General features: G+C 36.7%; 1 protein-coding gene across 1 annotated transcript; it reads right to left on the bottom strand.

Moving 5' to 3' along the window:
• Positions 1–9,065: 9,065 nt before the first annotated feature.
• On the bottom strand, positions 9,066–21,188 carry LOC131649453 (amino acid transporter AVT1I-like). The gene is made up of 2 exons (XM_058919215.1): positions 20,456–21,188; positions 9,066–9,292 (listed from the first exon to the last, which is right to left on the bottom strand). The coding sequence occupies exons 1-2, from the start codon at positions 21,167–21,169 to the stop codon at positions 9,083–9,085; spliced, it is 924 nt and encodes a 307-aa protein (XP_058775198.1). The 5' UTR covers positions 21,170–21,188; the 3' UTR covers positions 9,066–9,082.
• Positions 21,189–24,715: the final 3,527 nt, after the last annotated feature.

Genomic DNA, 24,715 nt, shown 5'->3' with positions numbered 1-24,715 from the left:
TTCATATATTCCATAAAAACACCAGGTGCATTAGTAACTCCAAACGGCATCACAGAATACTCATAATATCCATACCTCGTTCTAAAAGCAGTCTTCTGAATATCGTCATCTTTCACACGTATCTGATGATACCCAGACCCCAGATCAATCTTACTAAATACACACGCTCCAACCAACTGATCCATCAAATCATCAATCCTCGGTAATGGATACCGATTCTTGATAGTAACCTTGTTCAATTGTCTGTAGTCTACACACAGCCTCATTGAACCCTCTTTCTTCTTTACCAGCAACACAGGCGCACCCCACGGCGAAACACTAGGACGAATAAACTTCTTCTCAAGCAATTCCTCTAACTGCTTCTTCAGTTCAGCCAATTCAGAAGGCGACATACGATACGGCGCCATTGACACTGGACTAGTTCCTGGAACCAAATCAATAGAAAACTCCACTTCTCTTTCCGGTGGCAATTCATTCACATCTTCTGGAAAAACTTCTGGAAATTCACACACTACAGGCAATTCGCCACTCGCCACTTTCTCTTTTATATTCATCAATGCGAACAACATAAACACTGTTGCACCATCTCCGATAGCTTCATTCACCTGTCTAGCTGTCATTTCCAGACTATCAGAACTAACCTCTTCAGGAAAAATTACCGTCTTTGCAAAATAGTTGATATGAACACGGTTGAATTCCAACCAGTTCATTCCCAGGATTACATCAAGTTGTTTCAACGGAAGGCACACTAAGTCCATCCTGAATTCTCTACCAAAAATGTCAACCGGACAATTCAAGCATGCAAACGAAGTAGTTACTGAACCCGACGCAGGAGTGTCAATAACCATACTTCCATTTATATCAGATATCTCAAGATTTAACCTCTCAGCACAATCCAAAGAAATAAAAGAGTGAGTTGCTCCAGTATCAATAATTGCAACTAAAGGTGTGCCATGAATGAAACACGTACCTTTAATCAACCTGTCCTCTGGAGTAGTCTTTGACCCGGTCAAAGCAAAAACCTTTCCTCCTGATTGGTTCTTCTTTGGCTTAGGACAATTAGGGCTGATGTGACCTTCTTCTCCACAGTTGTAACAAGTCACAACCCTCTTCTTGCAGTCAGCAGCAATATGGCCCACTTGGTCACACTTGTAACACTTCTTCTGATCAACCTTGCATTCATTCCTACGATGTCCCATCTCACCACAATTGTAACACCTGATACGAGCACTGGAATCTCCCCCACAGGGTTTCTTCCAATCAACAGGTTTACCTCTACCATATGGCTTACCTCGATCCATATGTTTCTTTCCTTTTCTGTCAACCAACTCGCGAGAGTGAGATGACCTCAGCTTGATGTTATCTTCCTCAAAAATCCTGCTACAATCTACCAGATCAACAAACCTCCGGATTCTCTGGTACCTGATACCCTTCTTGATCTCGTCACGAAGACCATTCTCAAATTTGACACATTTCGAGAACTCACTGGCTTCGTCATCATTGTAATGCACATAGTACCTTGCCAGTTCCACAAACTTGGCAGCATACTCTGGTACTGACATACTACCTTGAACCAGCGCCAGAAATTCAACTTCCTTTCTTCCCCTGACATCTTCAGGAAAATACCTCCTCAGAAATTCCCTCCTGAATACAGTCCAGGTAATCGCTGTGCCACTAGCATCCAGCTCAGTTCTGGTTGACATCCACCAATCATCAGCTTTGTCAGATAACATGTGGGTGCCATATCTCACCTTGAGATCCTCAGCACAGTCAATGACTCTGAAAATCCTCTCGATCTCCTTATGCCATTTCTGAGCACCCTCAGGATCATGGTGCCCCTGAACAATGGAGGATTGTTCCTCTGGAAACTGTTCAGTTGTCTGTCGGCACCAATCGCAGCTCCATTGGCATTCCCTCCCAGCACACCAGCAATCATGCCCAGAGCCTCAGCGATAGCATCGTCGTTTCTCCCTCCTCTTCCAGCCATCGTTCTGCTTAACACAAACAATCCAGTCATAACAAAAGTGTCGACAAATAACTTGTATTAGTCGCATACACAGAAGACTGACACTAAGACTCTGGTCACCACGACCGACTATGCTCTGATACCACTATTGTAACACCCCTCTAATAACCCGCGGCAAATAACAGTATATTAAATCAGAGTAACATGTAGAGAGGCATCACAATTATATAAACAATAAAACACGCGTCGGTACATATCATGCATTCACTGAAACAACTGAAATTATAACTCATTTAAATAAAATCATGTTTTACACAGCGGAATCAAAACATAGAGTCAACATTCATCATTAATGTATCCGACTCAACCAACAAAACCAATTGAGTTATAAACAACTCAAAACAAACGTGTTCCCAGTGTTACATCTACCAGAGCATGACACCGACACTATAACTAGAAACCGACTTATGAGCTAATCCTCACCAAGTCGCGCCGCTATCCTCAATCTGAAAATGACAACAAGTAAGGGTGAGTCTCATCACAGTTAACCAATGTTATTGCATCATAAATAATAACATATCATAGTTGTATCATTCACCCAATTGTTTCATACTCAGACAAATCAATCATTCATACATCCACAGATAAACAAACAGTCAACATGTAACATCTATCATCAGGCTATGAACAAATCATGCACATGTATGAAACTGACACTATGCATGTGGTACCAATCATCACCAGTGGAAATCATCCACCGACCGATCTATCATCATCTAGATACGGCCCTGCCAGCACAAATTCCACACAATGGGAATTCTGCCCCTCACTGAATCCTCTCATCATCTAGGATTCAGCCCATGTTTATGAATGCATGCAACATATATATAACATACTTTCATCATTACCATTCTATGAGTAGCATCACCTATACTCATTTCATCATCATCATCATCATCAACAATACTAAGCATGTTCATATATACATTACATCATTCAATACAATCAATCTTCAGTAAACCACAGAGTCACATCACAAGGTTTACACAGTCTAAAACAGCATACAAACAGGCCTACAAATCGAAAGTTACACATCATCGAACTTTCCAGAAAAATCACAAAACAGAAATTTGCACACATAGCGTCCATACGCGTATCATGTTGCCCATACGCATCCATACGCGTATCACCATGTCTCATACGCGTATCATACGCATTTCACCAGAACTCAAAATGGCCTAGAATCCAACCCATACGCGTATCAGCCTTGCCATACGCGTATCACCAGAATAATTTTCCTCTTTCCAAATTCCCATACGCGTATGAGCATCCCCATACGCTCCCATACGCAAAACATCAGTACATTGTATTTGGGACAGGGCAACTGCGTATCATACGCGTATAGCCCATTGGGAGTGTCCCCCATACGCGTATGACCTCATCCCATACGCGTATGGCACTGTTTCATACGCGAAACACCAGAAAATGCCCAGAACTTGCAGAATTCGTAACAGTCCAAAACCCATTCGTTTTTACTCATACCAGTCCACGATTTTGAGTCTAAAAACCAGAAAAATCACATCTAAACAGCATACGAATTCGCCAATAACCATAGTATATGATCCCCTAATCAATTTCATTCATCATACCCTAAATCTATCAGTTATTAGGGATTAACAGTTCAATTTCAATGATGAACACAAATGAAAATTCAGAATATAGAATCAATGGATCCAATTATACTCCTAATCCATACTATTACCCATAATACGATAAAAGAGATTAAAAGGAGAGTCTCCCCTTACCTCAGATAAAAGTCTTGGTTTCCTGGTCTCTCCCTCTACAGTTCTCCTTCACGTTCCTTGCTCCCAATTCTGTTCTTTCACGTTCTTTCTTTCCCAATTCCCAATTCTGATTATTTTATGAAAAATAATATTAAATTAGTAAGGGCTTTACTGCACCACACCCCCCTCTTCTTACTAATTTCACACATGGCCCAAAAGCCATTAACCATCATTTTCCTCTTATTTCCATAAAATCCATAATAATAATAATTATTAATCCAATATTCAAATTAAATTAAAAATTAAAATTATACGGGTGTTACATCTTTGACTAGAGTTCCATAGCATTTACTCAGATGGGCAACAGTTTTGATTAGGCCAGCAACCTCAATCAAGTCCATTATGTCCTTACAGTCACGCATATTTTGAGCCAATTCCCTCTCAAGGGCCAGTCTCTTTTGATACATAAATTTCCACCTGTTTGCATTTGCAGCAAAGTGGAAGGATACATTGTCAATGGGAACTTCAGGAACACTCGCAGCAAGCTTGCTAGTTGTGGGCTTCTTCTTTAATGGAATGTCATGGACATTCACTTCAACATCAGACTCAGATTCTTCAATAGCTCTTGCCTTCCTTTTCTTTGGAACAACCTTGCTCCAAGATTTTGAGGGACCAAATCCAATACTTTTAGTTCTGCTTTTTACAGGTCCTGCAGAGGTACTATTCTTCTTGACAAAATCTTTGGAAGGGCTTTTAACCGCAACTTTCTTCAAAGGAGAATTTTGAATCACAGCTTTGTCTTTTCTCCTGGTCATGAGCCTTTCAGCTACACTCAGGTTCACAGTAGCAAGCAATTCATTGTCATAGTACTCATCTAAATCCATAACATTTGTACCTGTTCCAGCCTCTGCCCTTGGACTATCATCATCTTCAGACTTTCCGATGTCATTGACATCCTCAGTGACATTGGTGTTATCAGCATCTTCTTGAACCTCTTCATTGTTCTTTTCTTCAGTCATGTGAATGTCACTACCAGCAGTGTGACCATCAGTTTCATTACATTTGTTCTTGGGAGGATCAGGAATCACGGTTTATAAGGGGACAGATATCCCAGGGTCCTGATGATTTTCATCCAAAATCCGTTTGACAATCTTGGCTATGGAGTTATGGACATATCTTGTTCCTTCTTTAGTAAGTTCCTCACGAGGGTTGGATAATGAGGGGAACACACCCTTCATTCTACCGCCAAACAGAATTATAGAAATTAATCTTATTAGAGGGAACACACCCTTCATTCTACCATAAGCAAAATACAGATCAGTGGTCACACCAGGATAACTGAACGTATCTTTTCTTGATTTAAGTTTTTAAAAACCCAATCCAACCCCCCCTTATTGTGTTTTTTGTTACTTCAATCATGATGAAAAATGTAGTCCCCATCTCTTGCCAAGTTGTAACGCTCATGGAAGGTAAAGAGTAGAACCACTCTTTTGCTTCCTCTGACAAAGTAAATGGAAACATTACCAAATTTTTCGCTTCTTCAGAATTCCCCTCAATCTTCAACGACGTGCTCAAAGTGAGAAACCTTTGTAAATGCTTATTTGAATCTTCATTGATTTTTTCAGAAAAGGGTCTCCTTTCGAGCTGCTAGATAGTTGAAAGGTGCAACTGAAAATTAGCAACATCGACCGGTTGATTTACTATTGTTAACCGTCCATTTGGAGCATTTTCTCCTCCATAGTCACCCATAAGTCTTTCTGCTGGAGGTGGCTTTGCAGCCATAATCTCAGACTTGCTATCTAAATGCTCTAACTGAACATAAACTCCTTCCTCTTTTTCAGATTCAGATATTATCAGTGTTTCTTCTAACGCTTCCAATCTTTCTTGTCTAGCTTTACGGAGTCTAGCACGCAATGATTTCTCAAGTTTTGTGTCAAAAAGAAATTCAGCAAAGGCCTTTCCTCGCATACAAATATTAGACAATTATAAGTAATAATTAAAATCAATAAAAATAACAAACAGGAAAATTTTAGTTGCAGAGCAACAAAATTTCAATTGAATTACGATTTAAACTTATATTTTGGCAGTCCCCGGTAACGGTGCCAAAAACTTGATTAGAAAAATAGAAAGTGTACTATTTTCACCGATGTAATAATAATAGAGGTTTATCCCCAATATCGATCTCGAGGACTGGGTAGGAAATACAAGTTATTATAATGATTCAATTGAACTAAATATCATTCGGGTTTTTGTGATTGTTTGGAAATAATACTTAACAATGATAAATAAGAGCAAAATAATAAAATTGTCTTTTAAAATATATGAGAAATCATGTTAGAGCAAGGTGTATGAACTGCCTTGCAACAACCTTTAATCCTTATTTACGAAACATGAGTTAGAGTGAACTATTACCAAATCTCAAGAATCATTTTCCGTAATTCCTTAACAGAAAATATTTGATATTCATCTTGTACCCTAATTCCTTAGTTGTTCAAGATGATATCAAGCAATACATATTTTAAAAAGAATATTACGGTTACTACGGTGAATCCTTATTCCTAAGCAATATCTACCGTAGTTGTATTATGCAAATAGCGATAAGGTGGTTTGTCCGACCTAAACCTTAACCGTAAATTGAAATCTATTTGTACGATAGAAAAAGATTTAATCACTTTACACAATAACATAGGTTCACACAAACAGTGATAACATAAAATAAGGAAAATTAGGTTCATCACAACAGCAATTCAGGGAAACCCCCTAGCATTGGGAGGTTTAGCCGCTCACAATATTCAAAGAACTTACAATAAGAAGATTAGACATTACAAAAAAAGATGATTGCTTTGATCTTCAATCGCGATTGCTCTTAAAAATCTTCGTTCTCCGAAACCCTTGAAAGCCCTATTCTCCATTATGAAATTCTTCCGTACGAATACAAGTGAGTTTCTCCTCTCCAAAAGTAGTTTAAATAATTAAAAATCACTAAACAGCTGTAGCAAATACCCAAAATGCCCTCATGGGTCAAAAAACATAACGCTTCAAGAAGATCAGCAGAGTCAGCACACTGGCCAACACAGGCCATGTCAAGCAACGCGGTTGGCCGTGTCAGGCTACACGGTTGGCCGTGTTGGCTCCTAGAATTGGGCGCTCAAAACAACTCTCTCCCAGACTTGCTGACACGGGAACCTGTATCAATCCACTGTTATCCTTCAAAATCTTTACAAATTGTCCTTCTCTGACACGGGCCGTGTAAGGTGACACGGGCACCCGTGTCAGGCTTCTATTTTCTTCAAAAATTACTTAACAAAACTTGGGATTCCGATTTTCCTTGCATAAGTCCTTTGGGCTTTTTGGCTGAATCTGAAAACACACAAAAATACCACGGAAACGCATAAAATACAACAAAAAGACGTAAACCAATAAAAACAACAATACGCAAATGGAAATGCGAAAAGCAATAATAACTTGAAAAACAATAAATAGACAAGACAAAGTGTTACCGATTTTTGCAGATTCATGTCGAATAAATGACAAAAACTAATAGAATTGGTGACCGATCACTCAGCCATTACATCAGTTTCATTCTTCTGCAAATAAATTATATTCTTGCATTGTTTATTAGTATAATTTCCCTTAATATTCATTGTGTTTAGATTCTGTTGATTCCATTCATGACACAAAGTTAATTTGACCATTTCTTCTAAACTTCTCTCCTCTTATAATCTCTCTTCTCTACTTGTTCTATATGAAACATACCCTTAATGAATTAGAATAACAATCATATTGGTTTAGTTGTTGCAAAACTGTTATATCAAATGTTTTTTTTACATACAATATGAGTGATTTTTAACCTCCAAACAAATAATAAAAAGTACATAGGAATGAATATGAAGAAGAAAAACTTAAGATATGTGATTAAATATTAAGATAAGACCATCATTGTGATGATAAAAATGAACATATGCTTCATCTCTCAATCAGTTCTAATGATTATCACAATTTCATAATCACCCGTTTTTTCAACATTAATAACAAATAGCATTAAGCATACATTTACACCTTTAATGCTTGATCTGATTCACTATTCGGCCCACAGATATATATGTGCCTTGTATTCCAATCAATGTAGCAATGATAAGAATTCCCTTAATGATCATCATCTCTAACTCAAATTTGTTACGCACTTTATTCATCTTCAAATAGCACACACAAGGGAACAACAATGAGATTGCCACACTCAAAAAAGCACCAATGAATGCCATAATGTATGCAAAAAAGGGAATGTATAATGCCACAAGTACACTGCTAGCCACAATGGTTGTTCTCACTATGATGCTAATAGATCTACTCATGCATAGATTCCATTTCTCCTCAATAGCAATTGTTATGGGGCTAATTTCAATAGCATACTTTGTGAAAGGACTGATTACGGTGGAATAGATTGCTATTTTTGTGCTTATTGTATTTTTAGGTAAATTTAATGTGATTTGAGACTTTAAATTATCTCCAAACATCATGTAGCCTAGAACGGCAAGTGTTCCATAGATAATAGTGCTTATCACAAAGCAAACCAACACAACCTGCAATTACAAAAATGTCATATCTATAAGAAAAATCAAGAACAACTTCTAAGCAATACATAAATGATTAAAGAAACTAAATTGTTAGATAACCTACCATTTTAAAGTGTGTTTAAATGAGAAAATTGAGACAATTGAAAAAAATCAAATAATCCTTTAAGTGATGTTGGCCAATTTCTACCTTTTATTTAAAAAATTTGGGCCCTATATAAGGTGATGATCTTCTTATGAAATCTTTTCCAATATATGATTCCATTGAAACATAACATTTTTAGTCATGTCTTAATGGGTCTAGACAGTATCTCTTGTTCTTTTTGTCAAAGATCTATATAGTCTATCTCACATCTCTTTATTACATTTGGGTCGATGACTAATACATTTTTTTGGTTGTTTGAGAGAGAATTAATCCATCCTGTCGCACCCCAATTTTTGACCTAGTCTTTTTTATAGTCATGTCGAATTCGTATTTCATTCATCGTTCATGCATCGCATCATGGCATATTTTGAAAATTTTGACATTTAATTAAAGTCAATAAAAATAGCCTTCATTTGCATTTTTACATGTTTTGTTTCATTAGTTTTTGATATTTTAATTTAATTTTAGTTCATTGTATTTTTCATTAGAATTAGTATTATATTTTTTTTATCTTTTTAGTTTAGATTTATCTTAGTTTTATTTATCATTTAGTCAAAAAATGTATAATAAAAAGAGTGAGAATTTGGGTTAAGCCCATTTCACATTAAAAGTCCATTTACATTTTTTGTATACTAAACAAAAACAAAAAAAATTGACAAACATTCTTGCTCCTTGCCTTCACGTGACTATGCACTATCACCATCATCTTTCCTGCAAAACAAATGCTACACTCCAAAATCCCTGCTGCACAATACAATGCTACATGTCTGTCCAAAGTCAGCTTCAAAACCAGCCAAGAATTACACCAATTTGTCCAAAACATAACCTGCATCATAAAGCAAATTACTCAGTTCACCACATATGTTCAAATTTCATCCATATTTTCCCCCCAAAACCAGTTGCATTTTATCTATAAAAACAGACATTCCACAAACACAGAAAAAAAAAATTCGGTCAAAAAGAATCTAACAGAAAAAACTCTTCTCAAAACCTCACCTTCACTCAAAATCACCCTCACCACTCTAAACCTCTGCCTCACAAATCATTCATCATACCATAACCTTCAAAATCCCTTTAGCCATCACCCGTATAAACCAACAACAATATCATCACACCACAGTTTTGAAGTTATCATTGATTCAACCCACCATCACAACTTACCTCAAAACTTTTGCTCAGATCGACACAACTTCACTCAACCACACCGCTCCTCACCTTCGAGCCAACCAAACACAACGACAAGACTCATCATTCACCAACATAACACAACAATATCAGAAGCAACACAAGGTTCACGGAGCAGAGAGTCAAAGAAGAGCGAGGACGCATACCTGAAGACTTCTTCGGTAGTTTTTGATTTGTAGTTCTTTAATTTGATTTCTGTTTATTTATGTACATTTCACCATTGATACTTGTACTGTGCAAATCACCATGTAATCTCTAAGGTCGTGCTGAAATATTTTTTGGGGCTTAGGGTTTTATGTGGGATGAGGTTAGATCGATTTGCTTATATGCTTGTTTGAAGCTTCGTTTGATCTGTTGAAACATGGCGTTCTCGCGAGAGACAGAGTAGATCTGAGAGAGAGCACCGCGAGAGAGCGGAGAGATTGAGTTTTTGCTCTGCATTGAGAAGCAGAATCGTGAAATACGTGATAGAGAGGAGAATGATTGAGAGATCAAGAGGAAAATTTGCTCTGTTTTCACGTTCATGAGAGAGGGAGCCGCTGAGTTTGTGGTTCTGTTTAGGGTTTCATACGAGATTTCCACATGTGTGTTAAATGGGCGGATCCGGGTCCCTGACCCGACCCGGTCTAGCCCATCTTTATTTTTTTTATTTCTTTTAATGTTTTCCTGTTGGGCTAATGATATTGGGCCCCTTCTCATTCTTTTTTTTACACCACTCATGGCCCATTTCTTTACTATTATTATTATTTCTTTTCATTACCTTGATTATATATATAAATAACAATTAGCATTTTATTATTAGACCTCTTTTTATATAAAAATCACAAAAATATATTTATTTGTTTATTTTACTTATGGTATTTATTAAGAGATAAAAATAAAATATATTCTTGTACATATAGAATTTCTTTCCAAATATTCAAAATGATATAAAAATAGCTTTTTAATCGAATCGAATTTTGAGACTTAATGGATGAATCAAGGAGGGTTCGTACGTACTTGTGCGATTTGTCCTAAAAGTATTTGGGTGATGGCCGTTAAGCTTTTATTCGAATACTTGGATTCCATTAAACACTCCATAAAACTCGATTTAATTCACCTTTTTTGACAAAAAAACACTTTCTTTTAATCAAATAATTTTATCTATAATGGAAAGAAGGGTTTGTACGTACTTGTACAAGTTGTTCTTTAAGCATTTAGGCGATGGCCGTTAAGCCTTTGTTTGGATGTTTAAACTCCATTAAAGACTTCTTAAAAACCGATTTAACTCACTCTCTTTTACAAAAACGCTCTTCTTTTAATAAAATCATTTTAGTCTATAATGGATAATGAAGAAGGGTTTGTACGTACTTGTACAAGTTGTTCTTTAAGCAATTAGGCGATGGCCGTTAAGCCATTGTTTATGCGCGTAGACTCCATTAAAGACTTCATTAAACTCGATTTAGCAAGTTTTCTTTCTAAGTATCTTAAGCGATGGCCGTTAAGCTTTTGTTTAAATACTTGGATCCTATTAAATGTTTTTCAACTCTTCAAATCATCTTCATCACCTACGAGGAGGTTGTACGTACTTGTACAATTTTCTCTTTCAAACATTTAGGCGATGGCCGTTAAGCCTTTGTTTAGGTGTTTGATTTCTCTTAACAAACAAACTTTCAATTCATTCACACTCTTTTACATTCTAAAACACTTTTTTCATAAAACGAGACACTTATTCAATTTCAATACGAACATACTTCCACATGTGAAGATCTAACATCTTCCACTCGAATGCGATGATGGCCAAAATCATGTCTTATCTTGATTTAGTTATCCATTCTTGTAGTGATATCATATCCATGTGCGCGTAGTATTTCCATTTGAAAGCGATCGAGTACCTCTCGCTAAAATCAATCAACAAAACATTTCGTAGTTTTAGCCCGAACTACGATTGCTCTGACTTTCCCATTGCACTAGGGAATACGTAGGCACAAGATACAAATGTCTTGGCGAGCACAGTAATAAAAAACCTTTTTTTGTTCTTTTCTTCTTTCCAACCTAATAAATAAATAAAGTAGATAATAAGCTAATAATAAATCACAAGATTAACTAAATGGGTCCCATCGAGTACGATGGAGGTGAGGGGTGCTAATACCTTCCCCTTGCTTAACCGACTCCCGAACCTAAATTTGGTTGCGATGACCATCTTATCCTTTCTTTTCTTAATTCGTGGGTTTTATCGATATTTTCCCTTTCCTTTTGGAATAAATAAAGTTCGGTGGCGACTCTGTTGTACTTCGAACGCGTGAGAACGCGTCGAGTCACATTTTTACCGCTACACATCCTAGTCAATTTTCATCACTGGTTCAATTATTTTTATAATTTAAGGACTAGAGTGGACTTGATCCTTGTGGTGAGTCATCAGGGAAACAACCACAACTATTCAAGAGCAATCACACAAGTGAAAGAGATACTATATATTCATCCAAAGTTTCAAGGCAGTAAGTATATGATTTATCGCTCTTATAAATTGTTCAAACTCTACCTTTTTAAGCAATGTAAGATTTCAAACTCACACTTAAGTCACAATAATATCCCTCTTAAGTGTGAGTCCATTCACTTATATGCTCTCCCTCCAGCAAAAACTCTTTCATCCACATATACTTGTACCCGTCCACACACGCATCTATTGTCACTGACACCCTCACCACATCATTGTAATGTCATCAACCCACGCCTCCTGACCATCACCTTGTCAGGAAGAATTTCAATACTAGGATTTGATCTATGTGTTAAACAATCAACTCTGATACCACTATAGGTTCGTGAGGGGGCATTCCTAATGTGTCAAGAGACACCACAAATTTACTCAAACCTAAGAGAATTAGATATATGAATCATGTCTCTTACAAAGTGATTAACCTATACTTTCTCACACAATGTCAGACTTTTAACTTACACTTGAATCGCAACAATTTTTTCTCAACAAAAATATTTTATTACAGTTTGTAATTTTTAAAAGGACAAAATTACAAACTCTTTTATACAATTGCAATTTTTAGAAAGAGAAAACTGCAAACCCTCCTAACTTTAACTTCGGAATGAAAAATTGCAAATCCTCTCAACTTCACTTTTTGCACGGGAAAATTGCAAACTCTCCCAACTATCAATTTTGCACGGAAAAATTGAAAATCCTCTTAACTAAAATTTTATATGAAAAAATTACCCAAACCACATTGCACCCACAAGACTAGAGTTGTTGTGTTGAAGAAAATTCAAACTAACTCTCTATATTTAATCTAACATTTTACTTTTTTTTCTTCCTTCTGTTCAACGTGGGACTTGGATGAATACCCATTTGGATCTAACACCTTGTTTAACACTCTATGGTATGGATTAATTGTAAATTCTAGAATGGTCTTATCTTCTTTGCCACATCGGTGAAGGCGGTGGAACGGATAAATTAGAACATCTTCGCTTTTCGGAAATGGCTCATTGGTAGGATATCAGGTTATTCTTGCACTTTTCATGAATGGTTGAGGAACCATTTCTCTTCTTCTGCCAATAGCGATTTACGGGTGTGTTGATCAGTGGTTTTCACACATATATTTATCGTTGTTTTTAAGTATGTTTAAGTTATGTTATTGAGCGTTTTATTTCTTTATTCGTCATTTTATGCTTTGGTTGTATGTTTTTATGTTTTCAGATTCATATGGAGAAATCGGAGTAAATCAGTGCAAAACTCGGAAGTTTTGAGGAAGTTCAGAAAACATGCTACAGGAGGCCTGACACGGGTGGCCGTGTTGCCCAACACGGGCCGTGTCAGGAAGAGAGCTGGGAGCAAAGTTTGAGAGAAAGGAAAAACAGTGAAGCAACACGGGTGCCCGTGTTGCACAACACGGCCCGTGTTGCACATCCTGGGACCAAACAATAAAAATAAACATAACAGGGGACCAACACGGGTGCCCGTGTTGCTCAACACGGCCCGTGTTGGTGGATGACGCTGATTTCAGTGATTTTTATTATTTAGTTCAGTGGTTGGCCTGCAGGGGTGTTTTTGGGATTTCCAACCAACTTAAGTGAGTCTGCACTATTTAGGAGGGTTTTCAAGATGAATTAGAGGACTTTTGGCATCATACGATAGAAAATCACAGAAGAGAGAAGATAGCTTCATCAAGGATTTCGGAGACGGAGAGATTCAACGGTGGACACCATTGAAGATCAAAGTTCCCAATTATCTTTGTAATGTCTAAATTCTTTACTATGTCTTTCTTGAATATTATGAGAGGCTAAACCCCCCAATGCTAGGGGGGTGGTCCTGATTTGGTTTTTTGTAATAACGATGAATTTGTGATCTCGTCAATACATTGGTTTATATTATTCAGTTAAATTATGCAATGTTCTTCTTGTTTTCTTTATCGGTCAAATAAGGATTAATCTATGGCTAACAAATACAGGACTGTAGTTGTTAGGGTTTGTGCATAATTTGATTATAGTAGATATCACCTAGGACTAGGGATACCCTATCATTACCACATAATCTTGATTATATAAAAGCTTGGTTCCAATTTAGGTTCCTAAGGACTTAGGATTTAGGTTAGAAGACCAAAGGTTTCCTCACTAAGGACTTAGGAGGAAACACCCTAAGGATGTGGTAACTGAATGTTATGAACTTGTTGAAGAGATCTTAATTCTGAAGTGTTACATGCCAAATCAACCACTCACCCTAGCATCTCATATATTTGATAACAAAAATCAATTTATTTTCTCATCATTTTTTTCTTTGCAAGGATTTCATCCACCAAAACCAAAACATTAATCTTTTGTTCAATTGAATCATATTTTACGAATCTGTATTTCCTACGCAGTCCTTGAGATCGACATTCAGGGAATTTCCCTTATTATTACTACAGAGGCAAAAATAGTACACTTGCTATTTTACCGATCAAGTTTTTGGCGCCGTTGCCGGGGACTGCCAAAATACAGATTTTTAACTTAAGTTCAATTGAAATTTTGTTGCTCTGCGACTAAAATTTTATTTTCTGCACTTTTTATTTTTTTTTTCTTTTCTGATTTCAACTAATCTGCGCTAATCATTGTATGCGAGGAAAGTCCTCAGCTGATTTATCTTTTGACACAGAAATTGAAAGACCCTTGCACGCAAGGCATAGACAAGCTCGTCAAGAGAAACTTGAATCCGAAGAAGTTGTGACAGTTCATTCAGATTCTGAAAGTGAAGAGGAAGTTATGGGCGAGAATCCACCTCCACCGGAGAGACTTCTCGGAGACTATGGTGCTACGAACACACCGGGTGGTAGACTAACAATTGTCAACCAACCGGTAAATGTGGCAAATTTTCAATTGCATCCGAGCACAATAAATCAGCTGGAAAGAAAACCTTTCACCGGAAAGGTTAATGAAGATGCAAACAAGCACCTACAAAGATTTCTTACCATGAGTACAACGTTAAAAATTGAAGGGCATACAGAAGAGGCAAAGAAGCTGAGAATGTTCCCGTTCACCTTGGCCGAAGAAGCAGAAGAGTGGTTCTATTCTCTTCCAGCAGGAAGTATCACATCATGGGAAGAGATGGAGAAGGCTTTCTTGGATGAGTATTTTCCCGCATCTGTATTTATAAGGAAGAGGTATGATATCTTGAACTTCAAGCAGAAAGAGGGTGAACCCTTAGGAGATGCCTACAAAAGATTCAAAAGAATTCTAGTAGCATGTCCCACTCATAATATGGACAAGACTGAACAAATGCAAGTATTTGTCAATGGGCTCAAAAGGAAGACAAAGCAGTTGATCGATACAGCAGCTGGAGGCTCGACAAATTTCACAACAGCCTCTGGTATCATCAAGATCATTGAAGCAATAGCTGCAAATGAGCATTTGGAGTTGTATGACCGGTGTACGAGAAAACCTGAAGGAGTCATTGATTTGAAGCTAGACACCAACAAAATTCGGGTTGAAGAAGCTATAGCTGCAGAGGTAGAAAAGAGATTAAACGCTAGGAATATTGGTACTCAACAGGTTGCTCAAGTCCAACAAGCTCAACCTGTAATCTGTGAAAATTGCCAAGGCCCTCACCAAACTGTGTGTTGTGTTGCTACTCCCAAGCAAATTGAAGAAATCAAATTCTTGAGGCAAAACAACCCGTATTCTAACACCTATAATCCAGGGTGGAAGAATCATCCCAACTTTGCTTGGAAAGATCAGCAACAAATTCCTCAGAAGGCGGAGTGGGAAGTAGCTATTGAGAGATTGGTTGGACAATGCTCTCTGTTTCAAGAAGAAACTAGAAACAACCATAGGAACACCACAGCTTCGATAAAAAATCTGGAAGTTCAAGTGGGTCAAATAGCACAGCATCTCACTCTACAGGCACAAGGTACTTTTCCGAGTTCAACTGTGAAAAATCCGAAAGACGAAGAGAAGATTAATGCTGTTACTACAAGGAGTAAGAAAGTGGCAGAACCGGAAAAAGAAAAAGAGGAAATAGATGATCCCATGGTGATTGAGGTAGATTTGGAGATAAGAGAGAATGTGAAAGAGCCCAAAATTGTGATACCACCGGTTAAGCAACTTGAAGAGAAAAATAAGAAAGATGCTAAACCGGCAATCAAGCTTCCTTTTCCTTCTAGAGTGACAAAGAAGAATTCAACAGAAAAGGATTTTGAGAAGTTTGCAGCCTTGTTTAAAAAATTAGAGGTTAATCTACCTTTCTTTGAAGCACTTGAGCAAATGCCTTTGTACAAGAAGTTTATGAAGGAGGTTATCGGTAAAAAGAGGCCAATGGCGGGAGAACCAGAAATTGCAACAGAAAAGTGCAGTATAGTCTCTCCAGCAAGGAAGATCCCCATCAAGAAGAAAGACCCTGGAGCGGCGGCGATACCATGCACTATCAAGAACAGAATGTTTAAAAAGGTACTCATTGATTCGGGTTCTAGTGTGAGTTTAATGCCACTATCTATCTTTATAAAGCTTGAATTGGGAAAGATAAGTGAAAGTGAGACAAAGTTGAAGTTCGCTGATCACACCATCAAGAAATCATATGGGATAGCTGAAGACGTATTGGTGGAGATTGACAAGTTTGTATTCCCTGTTGACTTCCACATCATGGACATTCCTGAAGATGAAGAAACTCCTATCCTTCTTGGGAGACCATTTTTGTTGACAAGTCGTTGCAACTTTGACATTGAGAAAGGGACTCTGACGGTGAAATCCTTTAATGAAGAAGTAACCTTAAAGATGCTAGAAGTCAAGAAACTAAGTGAAGGTGTACATAATCAAGCTTCTGTTGGTATGATCAAAAGTGAGGGAGAATACAACAGCCCTAAACATCTCCAGGAAAAAGTTTCAAGCATAGCTTCTCAGGTGGAACTAGCTCATGTTGCTATCAAAAGTCCTAAGGTCGCTATAGAAGTTAAGAAGAAAAAGAAAGAAGAAAACCAAGGTGAGAAGATGAAGTTTGAAAGTAAGTTACAGAGAAAAGTGATCCATGCTTTTCATCTTCATGAGTTCTCGGTTGCGGAAGTGATGAGCAACAAGGTTTGGAAAAGGAAATACCCTCCATAATAAAGGGTAATGGACCGTCGAGCCATGCGACGTTAAACGAAGCGCTTCGTGGGAGGCAACCCACGGTTTTAATAATTAATTTTTCTGTCTGTTTATGTTATTTTCAGGAAATAAAAGAGGACGTCTCTAGTGAAAGCTCAGAAGTGATCATTGGAGTGCAATACCCTATGTGAGTCACCTCTCTCGAACTTGTTCTGAAACATTGAGGTCAATGTTTAGTTCATGTTTGGGGGAGGCTCTTCTCTTTGCATTTTATTTTTATGTTAGTTTTATGTTATTGGTATGATGTGAAACCATAAAGTGAATTCTACCCAAATTTTTACCGAAATTTTAAATTTTTGTTGAAGAATTTTTGATCCTAAAGAGCGATCGGGAATAGTATATAGAGATGAAGCGAGGATTGTTTGAGGACAGGAAGTGCGGAATAATGTGACAAGAGGTTTGTGTAAGCACCCTTGGTTCCCTGAAAGAGATACGAGTCTAACGTGTAGATTTGCACCATAGTACTTGTCTCCTGAGAAATACTTCTCGAGTAGTTTATTGATACAGTCTTGCATAATTCGGATTCACTTGCATGATGGCTGGTTAAGAAAAAAAAAGAGATATAAAGTTGGCACCAAATGATGAAAAGGCGGTAAAAGGCAATCGGCTCGCTAAGTTGGGTAACCCTCACCCGGTTATTCAGCCCAAAGGAGATTGATCCCCAAACGTCGTCCAAAAGGACAATATATAACTGCAAGGTTTGAAAATTTCATCGGTAATAAAAAGTAGCCAATGCTGCTAGTTTGGTGCCAGAAAAAAAAAATAATAAGAAGCCTTGATCCGTCTCATGCAGGTGATGATTATTACAAGAAATGCAGTGCCTTAATATGATTGTCTGAATGAAAGAGGAGGAAAATCGGAAAGAGACTTAAGTGCAAAGCATAGTTAGAGAGGTATCCGAAACGGGAGCTTGAGGATTAATGTGGTAACAAAACTCGTTGCGTCATGTGAATGCCGAACCAACTGTTTCTTGATCAATACAGACAGATATCTCACGTATGAACACCGTGCGCTTTGAGGGTCATTAACTTTTGTAGTTGTCGCTTGAGGTCAAGCAACGGTTTAAGTTTGGGGGAGTTTGATCAGTGGTTTTCACACATATATTTATCGTTGTTTTTAAGTATGTTTAAGTTATGTTATTGAGCGTTTTATTTCTTTATTCGTCATTTTATGCTTTGGTTGTATGTTTTTATGTTTTCAGATTCATATGGAGAAATCGGAGTAAATCAGTGCAAAACTCGGAAGTTTTGAGGAAGTTCAGAAAACATGCTACAGGAGGCCTGACACGGGTGGCCGTGTTGCCCAACACGGGCCGTGTCAGGAAGAGAGCTGGGAGCAAAGTTTGAGAGAAAGGAAAAACAGTGAAGCAACACGGGTGCCCGTGTTGCACAACACGGCCCGTGTTGCACATCCTGGGACCAAACAATAAAAATAAACATAACAGGGGACCAACACGGGTGCCCGTGTTGCTCAACACGGCCCGTGTTGGTGGATGACGCTGATTTCAGTGATTTTTATTATTTAGTTCAGTGGTTGGCCTGCAGGGGTGTTTTTGGGATTTCCAACCAACTTAAGTGAGTCTGCACTATTTAGGAGGGTTTTCAAGATGAATTAGAGGACTTTTGGCATCATACGATAGAAAATCACAGAAGAGAGAAGATAGCTTCATCAAGGATTTCGGAGACGGAGAGATTCAACGGTGGACACCATTGAAGATCAAAGTTCCCAATTATCTTTGTAATGTCTAAATTCTTTACTATGTCTTTCTTGAATATTATGAGAGGCTAAACCCCCCAATGCTAGGGGGGTGGTCCTGATTTGGTTTTTTGTAATAACGATGAATTTGTGATCTCGTCAATACATTGGTTTATATTATTCAGTTAAATTATGCAATGTTCTTCTTGTTTTCTTTATCGGTCAAATAAGGATTAATCTATGGCTAACAAATACAGGACTGTAGTTGTTAGGGTTTGTGCATAATTTGATTATAGTAGATATCACCTAGGACTAGGGATACCCTATCATTACCACATAATCTTGATTATATAAAAGCTTGGTTCCAATTTAGGTTCCTAAGGACTTAGGATTTAGGTTAGAAGACCAAAGGTTTCCTCACTAAGGACTTAGGAGGAAACACCCTAAGGATGTGGTAACTGAATGTTATGAACTTGTTGAAGAGATCTTAATTCTGAAGTGTTACATGCCAAATCAACCACTCACCCTAGCATCTCATATATTTGATAACAAAAATCAATTTATTTTCTCATCATTTTTTTCTTTGCAAGGATTTCATCCACCAAAACCAAAACATTAATCTTTTGTTCAATTGAATCATATTTTACGAATCTGTATTTCCTACGCAGTCCTTGAGATCGACATTCAGGGAATTTCCCTTATTATTACTACAGAGGCAAAAATAGTACACTTGCTATTTTACCGATCATGTGTCTTCTTTTTTTTTTGTTGAGAAAATGAGTTTGTTAATTTTGAAGATTTGTGTGTTGGATCTCTTAAGTTTGTATTTGTTTCCTTTACCCTAGCTTGTTTTAGGCTGTGTTTATCTTTTGTCAGTTTTTTCTAAAGACGGCAATGGGTAGGGTTTGGGTAGGGTAATATAGTACCCGTTCCTATACCCGAAATTTGAAAAAATCCCCGTACCCGAGCACATACGCGTGTGAACACCAACATTCGTACATGTACCTTTACCCTATGTGTATCTAAATACTCATACCCATAACCGTTTATCCACATTTCTAATAATAAATTATCAATCAATTATAATTTAACATGTCATTTTAAGTTTTTAACAACATTTAAAATAAATTCATACTGTCATTGTTGAATTAAGAAATAAACAAACATTTATGCTAAAATGCGTTCAAGTTTAATAATGATGTATTTAATAAAATTGATTAGCATACATGTGTATGTAATAATAAAAATATAAATATAAAAACATATATTGTGCAGGTCTGGACAGGGTAGGTACTAAAATACCTGAATCTGCGCTCATAACCGCTTATATTAGTGGCTAATTGCTTGTGTTCATCCCCTTATCTGTTTTGCATATTTTTATCCTCGTTGTGGGTAATTTTTGTAGGTACCCAATGAAAAATAGTATAATTTTCATAGCTAGTTTTGTCCATGATGTTTTGATGTGTTGGTTACTCTTTTAACTAAAATGTCATAACAAGAACACATAAATTACCTTGGAAAATTGTTTTCTGTCCCTCATGGAAGTGCATATTGTAGGCATCAAGGAATGAGCACTAAAACAAAAAGCAAAAATGCTCATAGAAGTAGACAATCCAGTCCAATGTATGACATGACCTCTTTCATGAAATCCCACACCATCCACTTCACCAACCCACATAACACAAGCAATTAAAATAACAGAAGTAAGCACTCCACCAACAGAAATATAGGCCAAAGCTCCCAAATTTCTCAACCATGTTGTTGGTAGTATTGCCAAAGCAGTGAGAAAAACAAAACCACTTTTCCCACCAATTCTTAGGCCAAACACTGTGAATCTCATGTTTGGGAAAAGCTTCTCCAAATTGTCTGCTTCTAGAATAAGAAGCTCCACACAAATTAAAAATGCCTCTAAATATATGAAAATACCGATCACTGCTCTTCCTTTGTAGCCAAAGGTAACCTCACCTAAATCAGCATAGGATTTAATTTCTGGATTTGCATTCATACACCTATCCAAAAGTAAAGCTGTGTAGCAACATATCATCCCAAACATAATCAGCAGCAAAAAACTCAACCATCCTCCTTGATAAACTGCATATGACGTTGACAGTATTCCAATACCTATTAAGGTATTAAGTACATTGAAACAAGTTTTGAAAAAATTGGTTCCTCCATTTTGTTGGTTTGCATTTGAAACATGGACTTGGTTTTCACTCTCCAATTCCATATTCTCTCACTTTTTTGACCCCTATATTCTGGATTCTAATATTCTGTTCTAACAAAATGACACAACATTGTTAACAAAAAGACAGACAGTGTCATAGTGACTTTTGGTCGACTCGAATAGGTGATTATATTATTGTTATGAATATTAAATAGTTCTTTCCTAAAAAAAATAACTTTTGGTGAACTTGATTAGATTATTATCTTCATAATTAATAATAGTAAATAGTTTATTTCAAAAAAATGATATGATAGTGTCATGGATCGACTTAAGCGGTGAGCATGGCATCTTTTTCTTTTTAATAGATAGTTATTTTGTATCAGTTGCTCCATGTTAACAAAGATTAAAAACTTCTATAAATGTAAAAGTAAGGATGAAAATGAACTAACTTAATAAAAATTAAATTATTTATCATTACCATATATATATATATATATATATATATATATATATATATATATATATATATATATATCATATCGGAATGTCTTCTTTACATGAGAATGTGAGAATGAATCTAAATCATTAGATTTTCAAATAAATGGTAGAGATTATATAACACCCCAAATCTACCTAACGTTTATATAATTCAGAGTGCCAAAATTTCAACTTAAAACTTGAGGTATTACATCGTCACAACATAAAGACAACAGTAAAATAACTTAATTGCAACAGATACATAGCACATAATAATTAGAAAGACATAGGAACACGTTAGTCTCTAATGATTCGTCTTTAATAAAATAAATGCAGCGAATATTCAACAAAATAAGCATAACATCTTTTAAACAACTGAAAATTCACCAACAACTTATCAAAACAATAACTTTAATTCAACTAAAGGAAATAACAAAAAAATCAAAACAAGCGTTCATTTCCCCCCGAGTGCTACGTATCAGAGCGATGACACCGAAAAACTACTTACTCCTCGTTACCTGCACGTTACCAATATAAAGGCAACGGCAAAAACAAATAGAAAGGGTGAGATATCGAAAAATATAAGCGGGAGTATGATAATCAATATATTAGATAAAGAATCATACAATATTCACCGTTCCAACAACCACAACATACAATCAACAAAACAACATGATCAATAGCAACAACTTTATAATGCAACTCGAAATGAGACTCGACTATACACATGCATGTGGATCCATCGGAGTAAAACTCTTAACTTAAAATCATCCTAGGTTATCGAGGCATTCAATTAAGGCATAAGCCTTCAACTTTCAACTTTGCCAATCCAGGCCAACGTGGTGAGCATACACTCCAACTTAGAAAAATGCAAGGTATGCAACTTGATATGAATGGTATACAAAACAACATCAACAACAATTCAACTCATAACAACGTAATCAACTTCAACTTTCAACTTTGGCCATTTAAGCCTACAACTAAAAAATTGTCCATTTTAGGACAAAAACAACTTATTTCAACAGTACCTGCAATTTCAGCATTCGGTATAGAGTTAACGAAACAACCAACTTTAATTAACTACTCGTATTCACGAACTTCCCTGTAAAATTTCATCAAATTTTGGACAACTAAAAATACCGCTTAATTCTACCGGTCTGACTAAAAACCTGCTACTTAAATTTTCGCCAACTGAAATTTTTATTAAGTACTAATATAATTTACTACTTTATTTTATTCCCTAATACTACTTAGCAAAACTACTTAGCAAAACCAACTACTATTAATCCTAATTTCCTGTTAGTATTATTTGAGTCTCTGCTACTGCTACAGAAAAATAGTCACCAAAATACTATATATGCTATATATATTATTATTTAATTATTATGTTAAACACCAAAATACTATATCTACTCTATATACTACTTATATATTACCTGCTACTATTTGTATATTACAATTAAGTCTTCATCCAACTATTCATGCTACATGCTACTTAGATATATAATGAGACTAACTTCCAATTCAATGAGACTAAAAAGGTATGGTGTAATGTATCAACCAATGTATGTAATGCATGACTTATATGTATTTGCATGATGCTCCAATGCTAGGTTGTTGATAACCAAAGCGTATATAGTTCGCTAACGTTGTAAGGTTGTTGGATGCTAGCGCGTTTTCCCAATATCTTTTTTTTGAACTTTGAAGATCGTAGTTAGGAGAAAGATTGATTCGAGGTTGTAAAGTGTGAGAACGCCTTTTCCTTATGCTGAGCGCCTTGCCCCAGTTTGGCTTTTTGAAATACTCTACGCCTTTAACCCTTCGAGTTTTCTTTATGGATTTGATATCCAATTCCCCAATGTTTTCGTGGGAAAAGATGCTTATGATCTCCAAGTCATGAGGGAAGTGCCCCGGGAAATAACCTTGTCATATGCTTCGACGTTTAGATTGAAGGGTATTCCCTTGATTTCCGGGATATGGAGAGTTATCCATAGTGTTCTATCCTTTTGGTTTGAATTCTTCCCATGTTTGACATGCCCCTGATTGAGATTGTTCGAGATGTGACTCAAGTCGATTGAACCTTAGGATGAATGCCCCTAGTTAATAAGATGTTTGATCGTATGCCCCTATAATCCTTGAAATTTTTGCCCCTGTTTAGGAAAACCCTCTGGACGTGGTTTCCCAATTCAAGAGTCTTTATTAGAAATGATCGCCTTTGATTAATCAATTTCGAGATCTCCTCGATGCTAAGTGTATATTCGTAGATGATGTCGTACCCTTTGAGAAGTAACTCTAACGCAATGCGTACGCAAGTTTTGGAATCGAAGTCCGTTGTGAATTAGGACTGGATGATTTACAAATGAATGTTTGAAGAAGCGTAGTGATTAGAAATAGTTTTAACAAACTTAGGAGTCAGTATAACAAAATCCTGCTTAATTTGCTTTCGTAGTTAACCTTGCCTCAATTTAGACTTTTGAATGTTGTAACTTGGCCTGGTTCGTGGTTTAAGAAACAACGGATATAAGGCTCAAAATTCATTTAGCCCACCCCTTTCTCCTTGATGTTCTCCAAATCCTAAAAATTCGCCTAATCCAATGAATGTGCTTTGTTTGTAAGAGAATCGTTTCAGTTCTTGGTGTTGAGCAAAAGCCTTAGTAGAGATCCAAGCACTGATGAAAAATGTGGTAGAGATCCAAGCATTGATGGGAAGCTTCGATGACTTAGTAGTCACAAGATAATCCTTTGTATTTTGCTTTTGTTTTTTTCTATCCCTTAATTTTGCATGAGCCAATTCCTTTGAATTTGATCCATCGGGATGCCCTAATTTTTGCCTAAGTCATTTTGTTTTCTTTCATGGAATTTTCCATTTTGACTTAGCGGGCGTTTTTCTCCTTTTTCTTTTTGAATGCTCCTGTAACATATTTATCTTTGGATATTGAATGTTGTGACTGCCATGCTGATTTTGATTTGTAAGCTTCGGCTTTGATACTTCCTCGATCTTGAATGATGTGTTGAGGAAGAAGCTGTTGTGAATGTTATCTCCATTGCTTCCTCAATCTTGGATGAACGCGAGGAAGAAGATATGCTTGAACCTTTGCTTTAACCTTTGCTTGGATTGACTGATTCTCTTGA

This window comes from Vicia villosa, linkage group LG2 (genome assembly GCF_029867415.1).
Source record: "Vicia villosa cultivar HV-30 ecotype Madison, WI linkage group LG2, Vvil1.0, whole genome shotgun sequence".
Classification (NCBI taxonomy): Eukaryota; Viridiplantae; Streptophyta; class Magnoliopsida; order Fabales; family Fabaceae; genus Vicia; species Vicia villosa.
Note: the sequence above shows the minus strand (reverse complement) of the source record. Positions and strands in the feature narration are given on the sequence as shown.

Coding starts and splice junctions, on each gene's coding strand:
- LOC131649453 (XM_058919215.1), bottom strand. CDS start 21,169: ATGGAATTGGAGAGTGAAAACCAAGTCCATGTTTCAAATGCAAACCAA. Junction 9,293..20,455: donor ACAGAAAACAATTTTCCAAG/GTAATTTATGTG, acceptor TTTATGATGCAG/GTTATGTTTTGGACAAATTG.